Below are 23,997 nucleotides of genomic sequence, written 5' to 3'. Positions count from 1 at the left end.
TATCAAATCTCAAATATATTTTGATATGTTTAACACTTTTGTTATTTCATAGTTTTGATGTCTTCACTATTATTCTACAATGTAGAAAAAAATTTAAATAAAGAAAACCCTTGAATGAGTAGCTGTGTCCAAACTTTTGACTGGTATGCAAGTATTACTAGCACTGAGTCAATACATTGTAGAAACCCCTTTGGCAGCGATTACAGCTGTGAGTCTTTCTGGATACATCTCTAAGAGCTTTCCACACCTGTATTTGCCCATTATTATTTTCTAAATTCTTCATTCACTTCATTATTCTTTAAAAAAATCCTAAGGTATTGCCATAGATTTTCAATTAGATTTAAGTCGGCCACTCAGGAACATTCACTGTCTTCTTGGTAAGCAACTCCAGTGTGTATTTGGCCTTGTATTTTAGGTAATTGTCCTGCTGAAAGGTGAATTTGTCTTACAGTGTAGGTTGGAAAGCAGACTGAGCCCTGTTTTCCTCCACGATTAGCCTGTGCTTAGCTCTATTCCGTTTATTTTTACCCCCCCCCCCCCCCCCAAATAAACTCCATAGTCCTTGCCGATGACAAGCATACCCATAACATGATGCAGCCACCACCATGCTTGAAAATATGAAGAGTGGTACTCTTGGATTTTCCACAAACATAACACTTTGAATTCAGGACAAAAAATGCATTTCTTTGATACATGTTTTGCAGTATTACTTTAGTGCCTTATTGCAAACAGGATGCATGTTCTGGAATATTTTTATTCTATACAGGCTTCCTTCTTTTCACTCTGTCATTTACGTTAGTATTGTAGAGTAACTACAATGTTATTGATCCATCCTCAGTTTTCTCCTATCACAGCCATTAAACTAAGTAACTGTTTTAAAGTCATCATTGGCCTCATGGTGAAATCCAGGAGAGAAGATAATTCCAATAACCAGAGTTTAATAAAGTCCATAAAAAATTCGTACAGGCACCGGACAAAAATACACAGTCCAACAATGACCAAAAGAGCGAAATCCCAATGACATAACCTGAATGAAAAAAAACGAACAAAAACAACATTTCCCAAATATAACACAGGGAAACTAAAAATAAACCCGCACGACACAAAGCGGGTTGAAAGAAAATAAATACCCACACTAATCAACCCAAACAAGAAACAGGTGCACAACAAAACAGACATAACTAAACGAAAAGGAAAAAAGGATCAGTGGCAGCTAGTAGATCGGCGACGACGACCGCCGAGCACCACCCGAACACACACATGCAATTTATAAAGCCTGCAGAGGTTGTGAAATATGAACTCAAGACTCACATGATTTTGAAAATATAGATTGCTATGGGGACAGCCAAAGTACCCTTTTAGGTTCTAGACATCACCTTTTTTTTCTAAGAGTGTATGCCTGCTCCCTACTAAGCGTAGAATTTATAGCTCATAGAAGGGCTCACGCCCATGTGGTGTGAGAGGTACAATTTTTAGGTCCTGCTTAGAGCTCATAGAAGGGCTTACGCCCATGTGGTGCAACAGGTCACATTTTTAGGTCCTGCTTAGAGCGCATTTTACAGCGAAGCCCAACTGGTGCAACCGGCCCCTGTATCCTGACTGTGACCTTTGTATGAATCCGTAGAAAGTCAGACCTGCACATTGATATCAATCAATAAAACCATCCATCCATCAGTCAATTAATTTCCACTCTGAATAAAGATTCTCACCCCTCCTGGGTTGCCATCAGAGGCAGTGACAATGAGACCATACTGGTCAGTGGTCTCCCTGTCCAGGGGCTTTCCCAGAAGCAGCAGGCCTATCCTGTAGAGGGAGAGACAACAACACACAACAGCATTAGTAAACAGCTAAATTCATACTGTACTACATCCATAAGGACTTAATAACCTCTTACATCTAGACGTTCCGCTAGCGGAACACCTGCTCCAATATCCAATGATAGGCGTGGCGCGAATTACAAATTCCTCAAAAATACAAAAACTTCAATTTTTCAAACATATGACTATTTCACAGCATTTTAAAGACAAGACTCTCCTTTATCTAACCACACTGTCCGATTTCAAAAAGGCTTTACAGTGAAAGCAAAACATTAGATTATGTCAGCAGAGTACCAAGCCAGAAATAATCAGACACCCATTTTTCAAGCTAGCATATAATGTCACAAAAAACAAAACCACAGCTAAATACAGCACTAACCTTTGATGATCTTCATCAGATGACAACCCTAGGACATTATGTTATACAATGCATGCATGTTTTGTTCAATCAAGTTCATATTTATATCAAAAAACAGCTTTTTACATTAGCATGTGACGTTCAGAACTAACATACTAAATTACTCACGATAAACGTTCACAAAAAACATAACAATTATTTTAAGAATTATAGATACAGAACTCCTCTATGCACTCGATATGTCCGATTTTAAAATAGCTTTTCGGCGAAAGCACATTTTGCAATTGTCACGCTTGTCGTCGGTAATGGAGGACCAAAACGCAGCAGGTATGTGTATGCTCATCTTGCTCTTTTAATAAATACAAAATGAACACCAAAATAACAAAGAACGAACAATCGACAAAAAAACTGTCTGGTAAGGCACAAGGCTATACACAGAATAATCACCCACAAAAACCCACCCTAATATATGGGACTCTCAATCAAAGGCAGATAGACAACACCTGCCTTCAACTGAGAGTCCCAACCCCAATTAACCAAACATAGAAACACACACACTAGACTAACCATAGAATACAAACACAGACCATCAACCAAAAACCCGGAAATACTAAATCAAACACCCTTTACACAAACACACCACCCCGAACCACATAAAACAAATACCCTCTGCCACGTCCTGACCAAACTACAAAAACAATTAACCTTATACTGGCCAGGACGTGACAGTACCCCCCCCTTAAAGGTGCTACCCCAGAAGCACCTTAACAAAAAAATAACCCCAAGCAACACCAAAAAAAATTCCCCTTTTCTAAAGGGAGGGAAGGGAGGGTGGCTGCCGTCAACGACGGCACTGTGCTACACCCCCCCTCCCCAACCCACCTATATCTGGAGGTGGCTCTGGTTCCGGCCGTTCCAGGCTGTCGGGCCACTCTGGCATCGCCGAGGGGCAGTCGGGCCAGTCTGGCATCGCCGGGGGGCAGTCGGGCCAGTCTGGCATCGCCGGGGGGCAGTCGGGCCAGTCTGGCAGTTCGGGACAGTCGGGGCAGTCTGGCAGTTCGGGACAGTCTTGGCAGTCTGGCAACTCGGGACAGTCTGGGCAGTCTGGCAACTCGGGACAGTCTGGGCAGTCTGGCAACTCGGGACAGTCTGGGCAGTCTGGCAACTCGGGACAGTCTGGGCAGTCTGGCAACTCGGGACAGTCTGGGCAGTCTGGCAACTCGGGACAGTCTGGGCAGTCTGGCCACTCGGGGCAGTCTGGCCACTCCGGCAGTTCAGGGCAGTCTGGCCACTCCGGCAGTTCAGGGCAGTCTGGCCACTCCAGCAGTTCAGGGCAGTCTGGCCACTCCGGCAGTTCAGCGCAGTCTGGCCACTCCGGCAGTTCAGCGCAGTCTGGCCACTCCGGCAGTTCAGCGCAGTCTGGCCACTCCGGCAGTTCAGCGCAGTCTGACCTCTCTGGCGACTGTTGACTGGCGGGCAGCTCTGACGACTGTTGACTGGCGGGCAGCTCTGATGACGACTGTTGACTGGCGGGCAGCTCTGATGACAACTGTTGACTGGCGGGCAGCTCTGATGACGACTGTTGACTGGCGGGCAGCTCTGATGACGACTGTTGACTTGCGGGCAGCTCTGATGATGACTGTTGACTGGCGGGCAGCTCTGATGACGACTGTTGACTGGCGGGCAGCTCTGATGACGACTGTTGACTGGCGGGCAGCTCTGATGACGACTGTTGACTGGCGGGCAGCTCTGATGACGACTGTTGACTGGCGGGCAGCTCTGATGACGACTGTTGACTGGCGGGCAGCTCTGATGATGACTGTTGACTGGCGGGCAGCTCTGATGACGACTGTTGACTGGCGGGCAGCTCTGGTGACTGTTGACTGGCGGGCAGCTCTGGTGACTGTTGACTGGCGTGGCTGGGTTGACGCACTTGTAGCCTGGTGCGTGGTGCTGGTACTGGGCTTACCAGATTATGTACACGCACCTCCAGGCTAGTGCGGGGAGCGGGAACAGGACGAGTCGGACTGGGTTGACGCACTTCCGGGTCCGCACGAGAGACAGGAGCTGGAAACCCAGGGCTATGGAGGCGCACAGTCGGTCTCGATCTTACCTCCTGCACAACCCGTCTTGGCTGGATGGAACTAGTAGCCCTGTACGAGCGGGGTGCCCGTACAGGGCAGACTGGGCTGTGCAGGGGCCTGATGGTAGCCGTGCGTAGAGCGGGAGTTGGGTAGCCTGGTCCTCGGAGGCGTACCGGCGACCAGATGCGCTGCGCAGGCATCCTCCTACCAGGCTGGATGCCCGCTCTAGCACGGCACCTGCGAGTGGCTGGAATAACGCGCACCGGACTGTGCGTGCGTATGGGTGAAATAGTGCGCTCCTCAGCGAAACATAGCGCTCTCCACCCCATACGCTCCTCCATATAACCACGGGTAGCTGGCTTCCGGCTCTTCTTACGCCTAGCCAAACTACCCGTGTGCCCCCCCCAAAAAAATTATTGGGGGTGCCTCTCGTGCTTCTCCCTCAGCGCGTACTTGGCCTCGTACCTCCGCCTCTCTGCCTTGGCTGCCTCAATTTCCCACTGCGGGCGGCGATAATCCTCAGCCTGGTGCCAAGGTCCGGCCCCGTCCAGAACTTCCTCCCAGGTCCACTTCTCCCGCCAGTCCAACTCGAATTCCCTCTGCTCCTTCTTCTGCTGCTTGGTCCTTGAGTGGTGGGTGATTCTGTCACAAGTATCTTCGTCTTCTGACGATAATGCGAAATCGTCATCAGAAAAGGTAGACCAATACGCAGCAGGTGTGCAGTTGTTCATTTTGAACATTTAATTAAATCAACACGAATACAAAAACAACAAACAAGAAAACGAACGATAAACTGACAGTCTGCAAAGCATAGGCACAACACAGAACAATCACCCACCAATCACACACACAAACACACCCTAATATATGGGACTCTCAATCAAAGGCAGATAGACAACACCTGCCTTCAACTGAGAGTCCCAACCCCAATTAACCAAACATAGAAACACACACACTAGACTAACCATAGAATACAAACACAGACCATCAACCAAAAACCCGGAAATACTAAATCAAACACCCTTTACACAAACACACCACCCCTAACCACATAAAACAAATACCCTCTGCCACGTCCTGACCAAACTAGAAAAACAATTAACCTTATACTGGCCAGGACGTGACAGCAATATTCTCAGTAGATAGCCCAGCCATCACGGCTAGCCATTTAGACACCGACCAAGTTTAGCCCTGATCAAACTCCGATTTACTATTACAAAAGTTTCATTACCTTTGTTGTCTTCGTCAGAATGCACTCCCAGGACTGCTACTTCATTAACAAATGTTGGTTTGGTCCAAAATAATCCATCGTTATATCCGAATAGCGGAGTTTTGTTCGTGCGTTCCAGACACTATCCGAAATGGTAAAGAAGGGTCGCACGCATGGCGCAATTCGTGACAAAAAAATTCTAAATATTCCATTACCGTACTTCGAAGCATGTCAACCGCTGTTTAAAATCAATTTTTATGCCATTTTTCTCGTAGAAACGCGATAATATTCCGACCGGGAATCTCCTTTTCGGCAAACAGAGGAAAAAATCACAAAGACGGGGGCGGCCAGGTCACGCGCCTAAGCCCAGATTCCCTTGATCGGCCACTTGAGAAAGGCGATAATGTGTTTCAGCCTGGGGCTGGGATGACGACATTCAGGTTTTTCCCGGGCTCTGAGCGCCTATGGACGACGTAGGAAGTGTCACGTTAGAGCAGAGATCCTTAGTAAAAGATAGAGATGGCAAAGAAGTTCCAGAAATGGTCAGACAGGCCACTTCCTGTAAAGGAATCTCTCAGGTTTTGACCTGCCATTTGAGTTCTGTTATACTCACAGACACCATTCAAACAGTTTTAGAAACTTTAGGGTGTTTTCTATCCATATATAATAAGTATATGCATATTCTAGTTACTGGGTAGGATTAGTAACCAGATTAAATCGGGTACGTTTTTTATCCAGCCGTGAAAATACTGCCCCCTACCCTAGAGAGGTTAAAGTGCAACTACACCAAAAAAATATAACTTCTTAGATGTTTCCCAGACCTCAAAGATCATCCCCTGATGTGGGTTAAGCATTTTTGTGAAACAAATGTATATGTTTTTCTATTTAACCTCTCTAGGGTATGTGGGACGAAATCGTCCCACCTACTCAACAGCCAGTGTAATCCCGTGGCGCGATATTCAAATACCTCAAAAATGCAAAAACTTCAATTTTTCAAACATATGACTATTTTACACCATTTTAAAGACAAAGACTCTCGTTAATCTAACCACACTGTCCGATTTCAAAAAGGCTTTACAACGAAAGCAAAACATTAGATTATGTCAGCAGAGTACCCAGCCAGAAATAATCAGACACCCATTTTTCAAGCTAGCATATAATGTCACATAAACCCAAACCACAGCTAAATGCAGCACTAACCTTTGATGATCTTCATCAGATGACAACCCTAGGACATTATGTTATACAATACATGCATGTTTTGTTCAATCAAGTTCATATTTATATCAAAAACCAGCTTTTTACATTAGCATGTGACGTTCAGAACTAGCATACCCCCCGCAAACTTCCGGTGAATTGACTAAATTACTCACGATAAACGTTCACAAAAAACATAACAATTATTTTAAGAATTATAGATACAGAACTCCTCTATGCACTCGCTATGTCCGATTTTAAAATAGCTTTTCGGTGAAAGCACATTTTGTAATATTCTAAGTAGATAGCCCGGCATCACAGGGCTAGCTATTTAGACACCCACCAAGTTTAGCCCTCACCAAAGTCAGATTTACTATAAGAAAAATGTTATTACCTTTGCTGTTCTTCGTCAGAATGCACTCCCAGGACTTCTACTTCAATAACAAATGTTGGTTTGGTCCAAAATAATCCATAGTTATGTTCAAATATCCTCTGTTTTGTTCGTGCGTTCAAGACACTATCCAAATGGTAAAGAAGGGCACGACGCATTTCGTGTCAAAAAAATTCTAAATATTCCATTACCGTACTTCGAAGCATGTCAACCGCTGTTTAAAATAAATTTTTATGCCATTTTTCTCGTAAAAAAGCGATAATATTCCGACCGGGAAAGCGTGTTTAGGTTCAAAGAGAGAGATAATAAAAACAGGGGTCGACTCGTGCACGCGCCTCCGTCCCATTGTCCTCTGATAGAGCACTTAGCAAAAGCGCTAATGTTTTTCAGCCAGTGGCTGGAATTACATCATTCAGCTTTTTCCCGCCTTCTGAGAGCCTATGGGAGCCGTAGGAAGTGTCACGTTACAGCAAAGATCCTCAGTTTTCATTAAAGAGAGCCAAGAAGAACAAGAACTTGTCAGACAGGTCACTTCCTGTAAGGAATCTTCTCAGGTTTTTGCCTGCCATATGAGTTCTGTTATACTCACAGACACCATTCAAACAGTTTTAGAAACTTTAGGGTGTTTTCTATCCAAAGCCAATAATTATATGCATATTCTAGTTTCTGGGCAGTAGTAATAACCAGATTAAATCGGGTACGTTTTTTATCCGGCCGTGCAAATACTGCCCCCTACCCCCAACAGGTTAATAATTCCTAATGATTGTTGTTTTTTCTATTTTAAACACTGGTATGTGTTACTGTTCATTGACATTATTGGACTGGTTTTGATGTCATGTTCTGAGTCTGATAATTTATTACACCCCACTCCTGAACTGGTCGCCTAATTAAATGTTTTATTCTCTTGAATTTAAAATAAATGTTTTCTCAGTTAATATGGATGTGTAATGACTTTCATTAATACCATAATTGAGAGTCTATTTTGCAAGTGAAACCTGCCTAAGAAGGCAGCTGCAATACAACATTATAAAATGTAATCATCAACAGTCCATAATATTGGGTCGTGACTCAATTGTCATTGTCAATTTTGGTTCCCTAGGCAAAACCAGTTGAGAACCACTGTCATGACACTCCTGTGAGGATCCAAGGATCAGGTTACAGTGGATCAGTGTTCAATAGAGCCCTCTCACCTGCAGAGGGGGGAGGGATGGATGTGGGGGGTTTTATGACACCTCACGTCGATAGTAAATTGTAGGCAGTAGACGATTCCTTTAGGTCTCTATTTTGGAATGTCTCTTTGTTAGAGAAGAGGTTGCCACCCAAAACTTCAACATCAAACAATGGATCCTGGGACAATATATTTCAACATCAGAATGTTGGGAATGATGAGAGATGAAATATGGAAAATGAATTTATATTTTGTGATGTCATTAAAATTGCTATAAAGTCGTTATAACGAAAACACTATAACTTGAATAGCTTTTACAATGTGTATCAGGTTTACATTCTTTACGTTCTGTAGAAAATATCAAGGATAAAGATCATTTTTTGTGACGATAGGATTGTGATTTTAGTTCTCTAACAATATCATAGTAATTCTGATACCTTGCCTCGTAACTAGCCACGCCCCAGGGAGCCCAGAGAGAGTGTAAGAATGACAAAAGTGCCCCGTTTTACCCAAGGATATAAAAAGTGTGAGTTAACCTGTTGGGTCTAGGGGGCAGCATTTGCACGTCTGGATAAAAAAAATGTACCCGATTTAATCTGGTTACTAATCCTACCCAGTAACTAGAATATGCATATACTTATTATATATGGATAGAAAACACTCTAAAGTTTCCAAAACTGTTTGAATGGTGTCTGTGAGTATAACAGAACTCATTTGGCAGGCAAAACCCTGAGACATTTTCTGACAGGAAGTGGATACCTGATGTGTTGTATTGACTTTAAACCTATCCCATTGAAAAACACAGGGGTTTAGGAATATTTTGGCACTTCCTATTGCTTCCACTAGATGTCACCAGCCTTTACAAAGTGTTTTGAGTCTTCTGGAGGGAGATCTGACCGAACAAGAGCCATGGAACGGTGATGTCCCATTAGACACCTGGCGCGCTACTTCATGTTGGGTACCCTCGTTCCAATACGTTATAAAAGACTATGCATTCGTCCACCTTGAATATTATTCATGTTCTGGTTAAAAAAGGCCCTAATGATTTATGCTATACAACGTTTGACATGTTTGAACGAACGGAAATATATTTTTTCCCCTCGTTCATGACGAGAAGTCCGGCTGGCTTACATCATGTGCTAACGAGACGGAGATTTTTGGACATAAATGATGAGCTTTTTTGAACAAAACTACATTCGTTATGGACCTGTGATACCTGGAAGTGACATCTGATGAAGAGAATCAAAGGTAATGGATTATTTACATAGTATTTTCGATTTTAGATCTCCCCAACATGACGTCTAGTCTGTATCGCAACGCGTATTTTTCTGGGCACAGTGCTCAGATTATTGCAAAGTGTGATTTCCCAGTAAGGTTATTTTTAAATCTGGCAAGTTGATTGCGTTCAAAAGATGTAAATCTATAATTCTTTAAATGACAATATAATATTTTACCAATGTTTTCTAATTTTAATTATTTAATTTGTGACGCTGACTTGACTGCCGGTTATTGGAGGGAAACGATTTCCTCAACATCAATGCCATAGTAAAACGCTGTTTTTGGATATAAATATCAACTTGATAGAACTAAAAATGCATGCATTGTCTAACATAATGTCCTAGGAGTGTCATCTGATGGAGATTGTAAAAGGTTAGTGCATCATTTTAGCTGGTTTTATGGTTTTGGTGACCCTGTCTTTGACTTGACAAAACATTACACACAACTCTTGTAAATGTACTGTCCTAACATACTCTAAATTTATGCTTTCGCCGTAAAACCTTTTTGAAATCGTAAAACGTGGTTAGATTAAGGAGATGTTTATCTTTCAAATGGTGTAACATAGTTGTATTTTTGAAAAATTTGAATTTTGACATTTATTTGGATTCAAATTTGCCGCTCTTGAAATGCACCTGCTGTTGATGGAGTGCACCACGGGTGGCACGCTAGCGTCCCACCTAGCCCCAAGAGGTTAAGAATTAACATATCAGACTAAAACGGATCACAGCTGCAGCGAGGTCTACGATAGTCACGACCCCGAACGCAACACGAGGTTGAAAAAGATAAAATAACCTCTTAACCATCAATGCTATAGTTGAGTAGCTGTTCTAAGTATTGTAACTAAGAAGGTGAATTTAAGTAGAACCATCCGGTTATTCTCTTCAAATCATCGTGTCCTACACGGCTTTCATCACCACTCTGGGATCATCGACACAGGTGATTAGCCGTCCTCAGGAGACCACTCTTCCAGAACGAGTGCAAGTAAACAGACAACTAAGAAGGACATTGCGGACAATCAAAGACTTACACCAGAGAACGAAGGAGAAATAAGAAAGCCCAATCGAACCCTCCTCACCAAGCAGAACCCTGCCCACGAAGGCCTGGGCTCAACAGAGATACCCGATGAAGACCTTCAACACTTAAATACATGCATTACTTCTTAACCATAATAGCGGCAGTTTGGTGCAATGTATTATGGTTATTGCGAATGTTATTAGGGTTATTGCGAATGTTATTAGGTTTATTGCGAGAAGTGTTGCTTCTCTTTCGCTCTCTCTTTCCCTTTTAAATCTCCATCTTGTGAAACAAGTGTCATACTGTGTTAGTCCACTAGGGACTTGTTGTCATCGTATTAAGCTTCCAATTAATAACTTATACTGTGTGTGTGTGTGTGTGTGTGTGTGTGTGTGTGTGTGTGTGTGTGTGTGTGTGTGTGTGTGTGTGTGTATACCCTATGTTATCATTTAGTGTTAGTAAATAAATAATCAAAACAATTTGATTGGTACGGAATGATCAGAGACCTGGGTTTGTGCAGATTTACAACATTCAGAATGAGACTGATATGAGTAATTGATTAATTAGTGACAGTTATGATATCTATATATTCTTGAGGTAATTCGGGTGATGGTAACTCATTAAACAACTTTTCCCGTCATGCCCCAAATTCCTAATGAGTTAATTAATTGAACCAAGTATCAATTAAACAGAGCTAGTTGATAAGGTTCCGTGTGGCTCAGTTGGTAGAGCATGGTGTTTGCAACGCCAGGGTTGTGGGTTCGATTCCCATGGGGGACCAGTACGGAGAAAAAATTTATGAAATGTATGCATTAACTACTGTAAGTTGCTCTGGATAAGAGCGTCTGCTAAATGACTAAAATGTAAATATAAATAATAGTCATCAGATTAATGATAGTCATTTAATGACACCACTGTTGTAGAGGACTTCCAATAGCTCATAAAGCTATGTTTTCTAAACATGGATGATCTATGCAGTTCACCCAGTTTGTTTTTGTTCTGTTCTCAAGATATTTAATGCTGCCATCACTCTCTATTCAGCGACCCCCCACATCCATATTTTTGTAGCCACAAGTTTCACTATAAAGTTTCAAAGCTGATCATCCATTTTACGCAAAGCAGCTATTCAAAAGTCATAATTCAAGTCAAATCCAAAAAGTATCCACAGAACCCTGTCAGCCTTGAGGACAGGTGAATGTTCTAGATATTGCCCATGTCCAAACGTAAGAAGTATAGTTAATTGTACAGGGCATTAAACTGTTGACTCAGGGCACATTCTAGACAAGAGGCTCTTTTTAGGATAATAGGGCCTCATTTTGTGAATAGTGTCTTAAATAAATTTGCACAGTCATTACTCATACTAACCACTTTCATATTAATCATTATCATCCATCCATCTTACGTTTTAGAGAGGTTGAAGACTTGCTGAATATCCCCACTCAAAATCTGGTATGTGATTGAGTCATTCTCTCTGTCTGTGGCCTATGAAAAACAACAAGAACAAAGGATAGAAATCAATCCTTTACTTTCTCTGATTTACATCTCATTTGAACACATCAATGCTTAAAATCAGTTAAATCAAATCTGATAATCCATACTGGCTGGTTTAGTAATTGTTGTTTGCTAAACTCATGACCCAAACACTTCCACGATCTTTGCTTGAGTAATCACACTGCCCTCTCCTGACCTCCAGCGATCTAGTTGTGTGACCTTTGACCCCTGTTGTGTGTAGGGCTGTTGTGGTGAACGTATTACCATCACAATTCATGAAACCAGTCAAATTCCACATGACTGTTAAGTGACGGTAATTAGGTTTATCCAAGCTCTTATGCTGCTGCTGGTCATTAGTAGCCTACCAAACTTGCTAACTGCCCCCCCCCCCCTAAAAGATATAGATGTACTATTGTAAAGTGGTTGTTCCACTGGATATCATAAGGTGAATGCACCAATTTGTAAGTCGCTCTGGATAAGAGCGTCTGCTAAATGACTTAAATGTAAATGTAAATGTACTCAGCACTCTATTGGCCCTCTTATCACTCTGACATCGATGCAAATGTATTCGAAAATGTAATCAAACACTTCATGAGAGCCCATGAGCATTTCTATAGGCTATGCAATTGTGGAAGAAAACAGAGTGATGACCGCTAATAAAAGACGAGGAGCCCATCAGCTTTCTATACGCTAGTCCTACTATATTTATTTCTCAACTTTCCTACTATTAAGCACATTGCTTATATTTACAACAGTAGTATAGCCTACCTGGCAGGCATGAAAATAAACCACTGGGAAAACCCACCTCCATTCGCTATTTAAGTGCATAGATGACATGTATTTTTTTCCCGCTGCACCTTTTTCGATACAGGTGCATGATAATCGTCCATTCTAAATCAAAACAATTGTCACACATATATAATTTTGTATATGTAAAGACAATATTAAATCAAGAACAGTTTCAAGTTTGAGGAAGATAATTTTCACCATAAAAATGCACCTTTATAATAAAAGCATTACATGCATAATTGCATTTGTCGTCACTTTTGATTATGGTGTTTCCCCGCTAATGGAACATTCACGTGTATAGCCTAATATCATGTGCGCATCGCTGCGCTTATAATGTGAAGAAATAGCCTAATAGTTTATCAAAAATGTAAGCTATACGTTCTGATCTGTTGCGTCAGCCACATTGCATATTTATTTTATTTTTTTATGCTAGTGGTTGTATTAATTTGGGATCTATTGCATCCCAGAACTGTCCCAGACTATGTTTGGAATATTTATTTCTCACAGAATAGAATAGGTTGACTTTTGCATTATGGGGGATAGTAGATTGACATAGGCTAGTGCTTTTGCTGTTTGTTAGTGTAATGGGTGCGTGCTGGTGGCAGGGAAGTCAGGCGCAGGAGAACGAACTTGGTATAAATGGAGTCGTTTAATAAGTGCTCACAAAACTCCGAAAACCAAAATATACAAAATAATAAAAGTGGGTACAAAACCCGTCGCACACCAGAACATAACTTGCACATAACATACAATCAAACAATCACCGACAAGGACATGAGGGAAAACAGAGGGTTAAATACACAACATGTAATTGATGAGATTGGAACCAGGTGTGATGGAAGACAAGACAAAATCAATGGAAAATGAAAAATGGATCAGCGATGGCTAGAAGGTCGGTGATGTCGACCGCCGAACACCGCCCGAACATGGAGAGGGACCGACTTCGGCGGAAGTCGTGACAGTTAAGCCTACTCATCTTGTTAGCTGACGAAAAGTAAATGTGGACAGTTCTTCCAATATCTTCAATATGCACCTCGGAATTGGATAAGGACACACACAGTTGCGTCCCCGATGTGTCTGTATTCACTTGTAGCCTGTGAGAAAGACCCGATCACCTGACGGAGAGCCATGTGAGGTAAAGTCACTTCGGATTGTACAGCACACTCGGAGAGAAGGGCACAACACAGCACTCTGAGACACAAAAGGCATGGATTTTTTTTATGGTGCATTACGGCCACAATGGGGATGCCGTTGTGAAATTTGAGGCATTATCAAGTGCTTGTCAAATTGCGAATGAGAGACTATTGAAGTGTGTACAAGCCTGCGCAAAAAACTAAGCAGAGCTCATGACGTTGTATTGATTAATGTGACGGCTGCTTTTCATCAAATGATTAACTGTTTATAATTACCTGATTAAATTAATCAGGTAATTATTCACTTTTATTGAGTTTCCATTTCTCAAATTAACTCAAAGTATATCAAAATATTGATTTTACAACAGTTGCTAATTAGTCAATTTCCTCTACAGTCTCATCCTTAATATCGCATAATCCGGGAATCTGCACCAACCCGAGTCCCACTGAATGAGTCCGTACCACACCACTTGAGTTGATTATTTATTTACGAACAAACTAAAATGATAATATGAGATACACATACACAAACAGACAGTCTAGACTATTGATTATAAGTTAATACAATGAAACAGGTCCCTAGCGGGCAAACACAAAATGGGGATTTAAAAAGTAGAGAGAAAGACAGAGTGCACGAGAGAAAAGCACACTTGGATACATTTGTAAACTATAATTAGTTTAGCTTTAACACCTTGCCCCGAACTGCCGTTCTTATGGGTCAGAATATAATGATTTAATTACTTGTCGAATGTCTCTGATAGGGTGTCTCTTTGTGGACTGGGTTCGCCTTCTCCTCTGACGATGGCACTTCTTTGGTTTCTTTGGTTACCGGGTGTAACTCTCTGGTCCACACAATGGCAGTGTCCTTTCTCTTAGTGGTCTGTTTCCTCACCCTTGTTCTGAAAGGGGGTTTTCTGAGTATGGTCAACTGTGTAGCTTAGGGCTCCAGCGTAGGAATGAAACCTGTGTAGACGCACAAGTCCTTGGAGAGTGGTAACCGGGTGGTCCTGCTTGAAATCACCGTCTTAGACACAGCTACTCATCTGTAGTATAGATTGTTAAAAGGCTCCTTTGTCTACTTCAACCTCGTGTTGCGTTGGCTGCAGCGTGTGGTCACCTAGTCTGATATGTAAATTAAATACGTCCTCGGGGCATCACTAGTTACAAGGCAAGGTCTGGATTTTAGTCATATTTTACTCAGATCCAATTTAGACAACTAACTTTACATCTCACCAAAAACATTCTCTTTGATCTGAACATTTTCCACACAATGTACAGTATGCAAGCGTCAGGTACATATTATGAAAACTCTTCAAAATACAAGGTTTTCATTATAAAATCTTCATTTAACTTTTAATAACATAACAAAAATGACATTATTTTTCATAATCTATCTATCGTCAATACCACCATTTTGGCTGACGAAACATATTGTCCCAAAGTCCATTGATAGCATGTTACTGTGCTGAGGTAAGTTCTCCATAGGGCCATCATACATTCCATTCCTCCACACTGAGAGGACAAAGGGATTTTGTCTGCTGCCTTAAGATTTACAATGGGCGGGAGGTGTCATAAAAACCCCACCTCCAAACTTCTAGATCTCTCCCCCGCTGGTGGGTGTGAGAGATGTCTCTGTTGGATTGTGGTCCACGGTAACCTGAACAGACTTTTTTCAAAACTATCATTAGAGGCTCATCATGCAGCCTTACAATATGTTAAAAATCTAAATATACTGCTCAAAAAAATAAAGGGAACACTTAAACAACACAATGTAACTCCAAGTCAATCACATTTCTGTGAAATCAAACTGTCCACTTAGGAAGCAACACTGATTGACAATAAATTTCACATGCTGTTGTGCAAATGGAATAGACAACAGGTGGAAATTATAGGCAATTAGCAAGACACCCCCAATAAAGGAGTGGTTCTGCAGGTGGTGACCACAGACCACTTCTCAGTTCCTATGCTTCCTGGCTGATGTTTTGGTCACCTTTGAATGCTGGCGGTGCTTTCACTCTAGTGGTAGCATGAGACAGAGTCTACAACCCACACAAGTGGCTCAGGTAGTGCAGCTCATCCAGGATGGCACATCAATGCGAGCTGTGGCAAGAAGGTTTGCTGTGTCTGTCAGCGTAGTGTCCAGAGCATGGAGGCGCTACCAGGAGACAGGCCAGTACATCAGGAGATGTGGAGGAGGCCGTAGGAGGGCAACAACACAGCAGCAGGACCGCTACCTCCACCTTTGTGCAAAGAGGAGCAGGAGGAGCACTGCCAGAGCCCTGCAAAATGACCTCCAGCAGGCCACAAATGTGCATGTGTCTGCTCAAACGGTCAGAAACAGACTCCATGAGGGTGGTATGAGGGCCCAACGTCCACAGGTGGGGGTTGTGCTTACAGCCCAACACCGTGCAGGACGTTTGGCATTTGCCACAGAACACCAAGATTGGCAAATTTGCCACTGGCACCCTGTGCTCTTCACAGATGAAAGCTGGTTCACACTGAGCACATGTGACAGACGTGACAGAGTCTGGAGACGCCGTGGAGAACGTTCTGCTGCCTGCAACATCTTCCAGCATGACCGGTTTGGCGGTGGGTCAGTCATGGTGTGGGGTGGCATTTCTTTGGGGGGATGCACAGCCCTCCATGTGCTCGCCAGAGGTTGCCTGACTGCCATTAGGTACCGAGATGAGATCCTCAGACCCCTTGTGAGACCATATGCTGGTGCGGTTGGCCCTGGGTTCCTCCTAATGCAAGACAATGCTAGACCTCATGTGGCTGGAGTGTGTCAGCAGTTCCTGCAAGAGCAAGGCATTGATGCTATGGACTGGCCCGCCCGTTCCCCAGACCTGAATCCAATTGAGCACATCTGGGACATCATGTCTTGCTCCATCCACCAACGCCACATTGCACCACAGACTGTCCAGGAGTTGGTGGACGCTTTAGTCCAGGTCTGGGAGAAGATCCCTCAGGAGACCATCCGCCACCTCATCAGGAGCATGCCCAGGCATTGTAGGGAGGTCATACAGGCACGTGGAGGCCACACACACTACTGAGCCTCATTTTGACTTGTTTTAAGGACATTACATCAAAGTTGGATCAGCCTGTAGTGTGGTTTTCCAATTTAATTTTGAGTGTGACTCCAAATCCAGACCTCCATGGGTTGATAAATTGGATTTCCATTGATTATTTTTGTGTGATTTTGTTGTCAGCACATTCAACTATGTAAAGAAAAAAGTATTTAATAAGATTATTTCATTCATTCAGATCTAGGATGTGTTATTTTAGTGTTCCCTTTATTTTTTTGAGCAGTGTATATAGCCCAATGTTTGTAGAACAACTAAAGTTTTACAAGACTCGGTTGGATTGGCAGGCTCCCATGCCTCAGCCGGTTCGTCAGGCTCCCTTGCCTCAGCCGGTTCGTCAGGCTCCCTTGCCTCAGCCGGTTCGTCAGGCTCCCTTGCCTCAGTAGGTTCGTCAGGCTCCCATGCCTCAGCCGGTTCGTCAGGCTCCCATGCCACTGCCGGTTCGTCAGGCTCCCATGCCTCAGCTGGCTCGAAAGGTTCCCATGCATCAACAGAAGCGATCGGCCCGCTCCTGGTCCCCGGGACCATCCCTCTGGCCAGCGTCCTGCGGCTGGAGCCGCACGTCAGGGAGGGGGTACTGTCACGTATACTCCCTCTTCGGCACTCGAGGGCAATGGGTCGGCGCACACCTGTCACCATCGTTACGCACACCAGTGCCACATCAGACTCACCTGGACTCCATCATCTTCCTGATTACCTTCCCTACAGCTGTCACTCCCTTTGGTTCTTTCCCTAGGTGTTAGTGACTCTGTCATGTCTGTTCACTATTCGTGTTCCTTGTATTGTTCCATGTTCCTTTATTTATTAAATATTCACTCCCTGTACTTGCTTCCCAACTCCCAGTGTAGATGATACAAAATACCTATTTCTTTGTTAACTGCTCAACACAGAACAGCCGCATGTGCTCACTCCCTCAAATAATTTAGAGAAAATATGTATATTTTATTCAGCTTTGTTCAATTGTATTTTTCATGCTATAAAATAATGCCATGGAATTATATGCAAATCTTGTCTGCTAAATGAACTAGAGTAGCTCATAGCCATTTGGCATAGCCACATCAGGACCTAACATAAGGACATCTCAGAGTATGCTATCCTGACAAAATGTTGTGACCGCCACAGCCCTAGTTGTGTGTCTCTCACCTGTAGGTTGAGCAGGATAGCTCCTATCCTCATGGCCTCGCTGACCTCTAGGTCATAGGTGAAGAGGGGGAAGCGTGGGGGGCTCTGATTGTTGGGGGGCAGCACCTTGATGTACACAGTGGTGATAGAACTCCTGTAGGGGTGGAGAACAATATGAGAGGGGAAGGAAAGGTTATATTTACAATATACAATAGATATACAAACAATACAACAACATTCTTTGCACAGTTGCATTCACATACAGTAATAGTACAGTGGTGGTTCATCATGGTGTTGGTGGTTGTTATGACTTTCCAGGCTTCCCACAAGGACACCATGCTTAAAGAGACTCGAAGAAGATAGGTGGATAAGTCAACTGCCAGTCTGCATGTGAAGAGTTTCATTCCAAAACGTTATATACACCAATTTATCACATTTGTGTTTTTTCAACAGAAATGATTGCTTATGGGTACCTTCATGTGTGTGTAAATTATTACTGTTTTTTAGATGTGGTTTAAAAAATGTGTTTTGTTGCAAAACGCAATATATCGATTGTTTAGCTGGAATGGAATGTTTGTGTCCTGTATATTTGACTGTGATATGGGCTTCCCTGTGGCTCAGTTGGTAGAGCGTGGTGTTTGCAACGCCAGGGTTGTGGGTTCGATTCTCATGGGGGTCCAGTACGAAAAAAAAAATGTATGGATTCACTACTGTAAGTCGCTCTGGATAAGAGCATCTGCTAAATGACTAAAATGTAAATGTAAAAATGTTGTCTCACCTAGCGATCTTAAGATGAATGGACTAAATAAATGTAAGTCGCTCTGGATAAGAGCATCTGTTAAATGACTAAATTGTAAATATTTTACATACAGATCTCATATTACTACACTGATTAGTAAAACTATATATATATATATATATATATATATATTGATGTCACAAGTGTATAATTTGTACAGTTCTTCATTAAAAATTGAGTTGTCACATTTGACTGTAAAATATAGCAGTACTACTTACATATTTCTCTGAGAGAGGCGCATATATAGCATTTTGCAACAAAACATGATTATATGTCTCTCTGAAATGACTATCAGGTGATAGATTTCAAACAAATACATGTCTGTCATTGAATAACCCTTGCAATGATTAGGTGGAGAAAAAAACACACCAATCTTTTTCATAAGTTCTTTAACCTTTTACTGCAGTGGGCTAAATCAGCGGTACACAGAGTAGCCTTATGTATACACCTCACAAACATGGTTATGCATACACCTCACACAAATGGTTATGACCTTATACAGACTATTAAAATAGTTTGCTGCTCACTTGCTTCTTGCCAAGAGGAATATGAAGCAACAATTACAGGAACTGCATCAAACGACTCACACCGTTATTAACAATAGTTGAAAAGGAACAGAAATTCAAGACAAAGATACGTTTTTAATGTCTGTAAGAATGATAATCTGATACTTGATTATACAGTGCCTTGCAAAAGTATTCATCCCTCTTGACGTTTTCCCTATTTTGTTGCATTACAACCTGTAATTTAAATTGATTTTCATTTGTATTGAATGTAATGGACATACAGTTAAATTGGTGAAGTGAAATTGAAAAAATAACTTGTTTAAAATTTTTTTTAAAAATTCAAAAAGAAAATATACGGAAAAGTGGTGCGTGCATATATATATTCACCCCCTTTGCTATGAAGCCCCTAAACAAGATCTGGTGCAACCAATTACCTTCAGAAATCACATAATTAGTTAAATAAAGTCCACCTGTGTGCAATCTAAGTGTCACACGATCTGTCACATGATCTCAAAGGCTCCAGTCTGCAACACCACTAAGCAAAGGGTACCACCAAGCAAGCGGCACCATGAAGACCAAGGAGCTCTCCAAACAGGTCAGGGACAAAGTTGTGGAAAAGTACAGATCAGGGTTGGGTTATAAAAAAATATCAGAAACTTTGAACATCCCACAGAGCACCATTAAATCCATTATTAAAAAATGAAAAGAATATGGCACCACAACAAACCTGCCAAGAGAGGTTTGCCCACCAAAACTCACGGACCAGGCAAGGATGGCATTAACCTGTTGGGTCTAGGGGGCAGCATTTGCACGTCTGGATAAAAAAAATGTACCCGATTTAATCTGGTTACTAATCCTACCCAGTAACTAGAATATGCATATACTTATTATATATGGATAGAAAACACTCTAAAGTTTCTAAAACTGTTTGAATGGTGTCTGTGAGTATAACAGAACTCATTTGGCAGGCAAAACCCTGAGACATTTTCTGACAGGAAGTGGATACCTGATGTGTTGTATTACCTTTAAACCTATCCCATTGAAAAACACAGGGGCTTAGGAATATTTTGGCACTTCCTATTGCTTCCACTAGATGTCACCAGCCTTTACAAAGTGTTTTGAGTCTTCTGGAGGGAGATCTGACCGAACAAGAGCCATGGAACGATGATGTCCCATTAGACACCTGGCGCGCGAGTTCATGTTGGGTACCCTCGTTCCAATACGTTATAAAAGAGTATGCATTCGTCCACCTTGAATATTATTCATGTTCTGGTTAAAAAAGGCCCTAATGATTTATGCTATACAACGTTTGACATGTTTGAACGAACGGAAATATATTTTTTCCCCTCGTTCATGACGAGAAGTCCGGCTGGCTTACATCATGTGCTAACGAGACGGAGATTTTTGGACATAAATGATGAGCTTTTTTGAACAAAACTACATTCGTTATGGACCTGTGATACCTGGAAGTGACATCTGATGAAGAGAATCAAAGGTAATGGATTATTTACATAGTATTTTCGATTTTAGATCTCCCCAACATGACGTCTAGTCTGTATCGCAACGTGTATTTTTCTGGGCGCAGTGCTCAGATTATTGCAAAGTGTGATTTCCCAGTAAGGTTATTTTTAAATCTGGCAAGTTGATTGAGTTCAAGAGATGTAAATCTATAATTCTTTAAATGACAATATAATATTTTACCAATGTTTTCTAATTTTAATTATTTAATTTGTGACGCTGACTTGACTGCCGGTTATTGGAGGGAAACGATTTCCTCAACATCAATGCCATAGTAAAACGCTGTTTTTGGATATAAATATGAACTTGATAGAACTAAAAATGCATGCATTGTCTAACATAATGTCCTAGGAGTGTCATCTGATGGAGATTGTAAAAGGTTAGTGCATCATTTTAGCTGGTTTTATGGTTTTGGTGACCCTGTCTTTGACTTGACAAAACATTACACACAACTCTTGTAAATGTACTGTCCTAACATACTCTAAATTTATGCTTTCGCCGTAAAACCTTTTTGAAATCGTAAAACGTGGTTAGATTAAGGAGATGTTTATCTTTCAAATGGTGTAAAATAGTTGTATTTTTGAAAAATGTGAATTTTGACATTTATTTGGATTCAAATTTGCCGCTCTTGAAATGCACCTGCTGTTGATGGAGTGCACCACGGGTGGCACGCTAGCGTCCCACCTAGCCCCAAGAGGTTTTAAGCAGAGAGGCAACAAAGACACCAACGATAACCTTGAAGGAGCTGCAAAGCTCCATAGCAGAGATTGGAGTATCTGTCCATCAGACCACTTTAAGCTGTACACTCCAGAGCTGGGCTTTACAGAAGAGTGGCCAGAAAAAAGCCATTGCTTAAAGAAAAAAATAAGCAAACATGAGGGAGACTCCCCAAAAATATGGAAGAAGGTACTCTGGTCAGATTATACTAAAATTAAACTTTTTGGCAAATAAGGAAAATGCTATGTCTGGTGCAAACCCAACACCTCTCATCACCCCGAGAACAGTGAAGCATGGTGGTGGCAGCATCATGCTGTGGGGATGTTTTTAATCAACAGGGACTGTGAAACTGGTCAGAATTTAAGGAATTATCAATGGCACTAAATATAGGGCAATTATATATATACAAAATAGTCCAAATTGGTGAAGTGAAATGAAAAAAATAACTTGTTTCAAAAAATTATAAAACAGAAAAAACAGAAAAGTGGTGTGTGCATATGTATTCACCCCCTTTGCTATGAAGCTCCTAAATAAGACCTGGTGCAACCAATTACCTCCAGAAGTCACATAATTAGTTAGATTGCACACAGGTGGACTTTATTTAAGTGTCACATGATCTGTCACATGATCTCAGTATATATACACCTGTTCTGAAAGGCCCCAGAGTCTGCAACACCACTAAGCAAGGGGCACCACCAAGCAAGCGGCACCATGAAGACCAAGGAGCTCTTCAAACAGGTCAGGGACAAAGTTGTGAAGAAGTACAGATCAGGGTTGGGTTATAAAAAAAGATCAGAAACTTTGAACATCCCATGGAGCACCATTAAATCCATTATTTAAAAATTGAAAGAAAATGGCACCACAACAAACCTGCCAAGAGAGGGCCACCCACCAAAACTCACGGACCAGGCACGGAGGGCATTAATCAGAGATGCAACAAAGAGACCAAAGATAACCCTGAATGAGCTGCAAAGCTCCACAGCGGAGATTGGAGTATCTGTCCATAGGACCACTTCAAGTCGTACACTCCACAGAGCTGGGCTTTACGGAAGAGTGGCCAGAAGAAAACGCCATTGTTTAAAGAAAAAAAGAAGCAAACACGTTTGGTGTTTGCCAAAAGGCATGTGGGAGACTCCCCAAACATATGGAAGAAGGTACTTTGGTCAGATGAGACTAAATTGAGCTTTTTGGCCATCAAGGAAAACACTGTCTGGCACAAACCCAACACCTTCCATCACCCCGAGAACATCATCCCCACAGTGAAGCATGGTGGTGGCAGCATCATGCTGTGGGGATGTTTTTCATCAACAGGGACTGGGAAAATGGTCAGAATTGATGGAATGATGGATGGTGCTAAATACCGGGAAATTCTTGAGGGAAACCTGTTTCAGTCTTCCAGAGATTTGAGACTGGGACAGAGGTTCACCTTCCAGCACGACAATGACCCTAAGAATACTGCTAAAGCTACACTCGAGTGGTTTAAGGGGAAACATTTACATGTATTGGAATGGTCTAGTCAAAGGCCAGACCTCAATCCAATTGAGAATCTGTGGTATGACTTAAAGATTGCTGTACACCAGCGGAACCCATCCAACTTGAATGAGCTGGATAAGTTTTGCCTTGAAGAATGGGCAAAAATCCCAGTGGCTAGATGTGCCAAGCTTATAGAGACATACCCCAAGAGAATTGTAGCTGTAATTTGCTGCAAAATGTCTCTCTACAAAGTATTGGGTTTGGGGAGGTGAATAGTTGTGCACACTCAAGTTTTCAGTTTTTTGTATTATTTCTTGTTTGTTTCACAATAAAAAATATTTTGCATCTTTAAAGTGGTAGGCCTGTTGTGTAAATCACATGATACAACCCCCCCCCCCCCCAAAAAAAAATCTATTTTAAATCCAGGTTGTAAGGCAACGAAATAGGAAAAACAACAAGGGGGGTGAATACTTTCGCAAGCCACTGTAAACAGCTTGTCTCAATGGTCAGGCAAATCTGTAAGAGGCTGTATGCGGATACAGCAATATGCACATGCATTCAATAAATATTACAATGATTCTATATGCATGAATTTAATAGACCTGCAAGTAACTGCACAGTATGAATAAACAATCAAATGGAACAATGACGGAATGAGATGGATCAATAAATGAATGAATGCCAGAATGAATTAAGGTATAATTGAATACATGATTAAAGGTGCAATATGCAGAAATCACTCAGCCATTTCCTGGTTGCTAAAATTTGAATAGTTCGGCTAATTTCAGTTCACGTGACAAAACAAGCAATGCATAGTGTAGAGAATCATTGTACCATCTAAACCACTGT

The 23,997-nt window shown here is 41.9% G+C and overlaps 1 protein-coding gene across 1 annotated transcript in view; it reads right to left on the bottom strand.

Annotated features, from left to right (window-relative positions):
* Positions 1–921: 921 nt before the first annotated feature.
* Positions 922–23,997, bottom strand: part of LOC106607182 (protocadherin-15) — a 177,025-nt gene continuing 153,949 nt past the window's right edge. Inside the window, exons 15-17 of the mRNA XM_045720950.2 lie at positions 18,157–18,289; positions 11,920–11,999; positions 922–1,803 (exon numbers count right to left, since the gene is read on the bottom strand). Coding sequence (XP_045576906.2) covers positions 1,680–1,803; positions 11,920–11,999; positions 18,157–18,289 — 337 coding nt within the window. The 3' untranslated portion in view covers positions 922–1,679. The remainder of the gene's footprint in view (positions 1,804–11,919; positions 12,000–18,156; positions 18,290–23,997) is intronic.

This window comes from Salmo salar, chromosome 01 (assembly GCF_965601325.2).
Source record: "Salmo salar chromosome 01, fSalSal1, whole genome shotgun sequence".
In the NCBI taxonomy this organism is placed as follows: Eukaryota; Metazoa; Chordata; class Actinopteri; order Salmoniformes; family Salmonidae; genus Salmo; species Salmo salar.
This window is presented reverse-complemented; position numbering and strand designations above follow the sequence as displayed.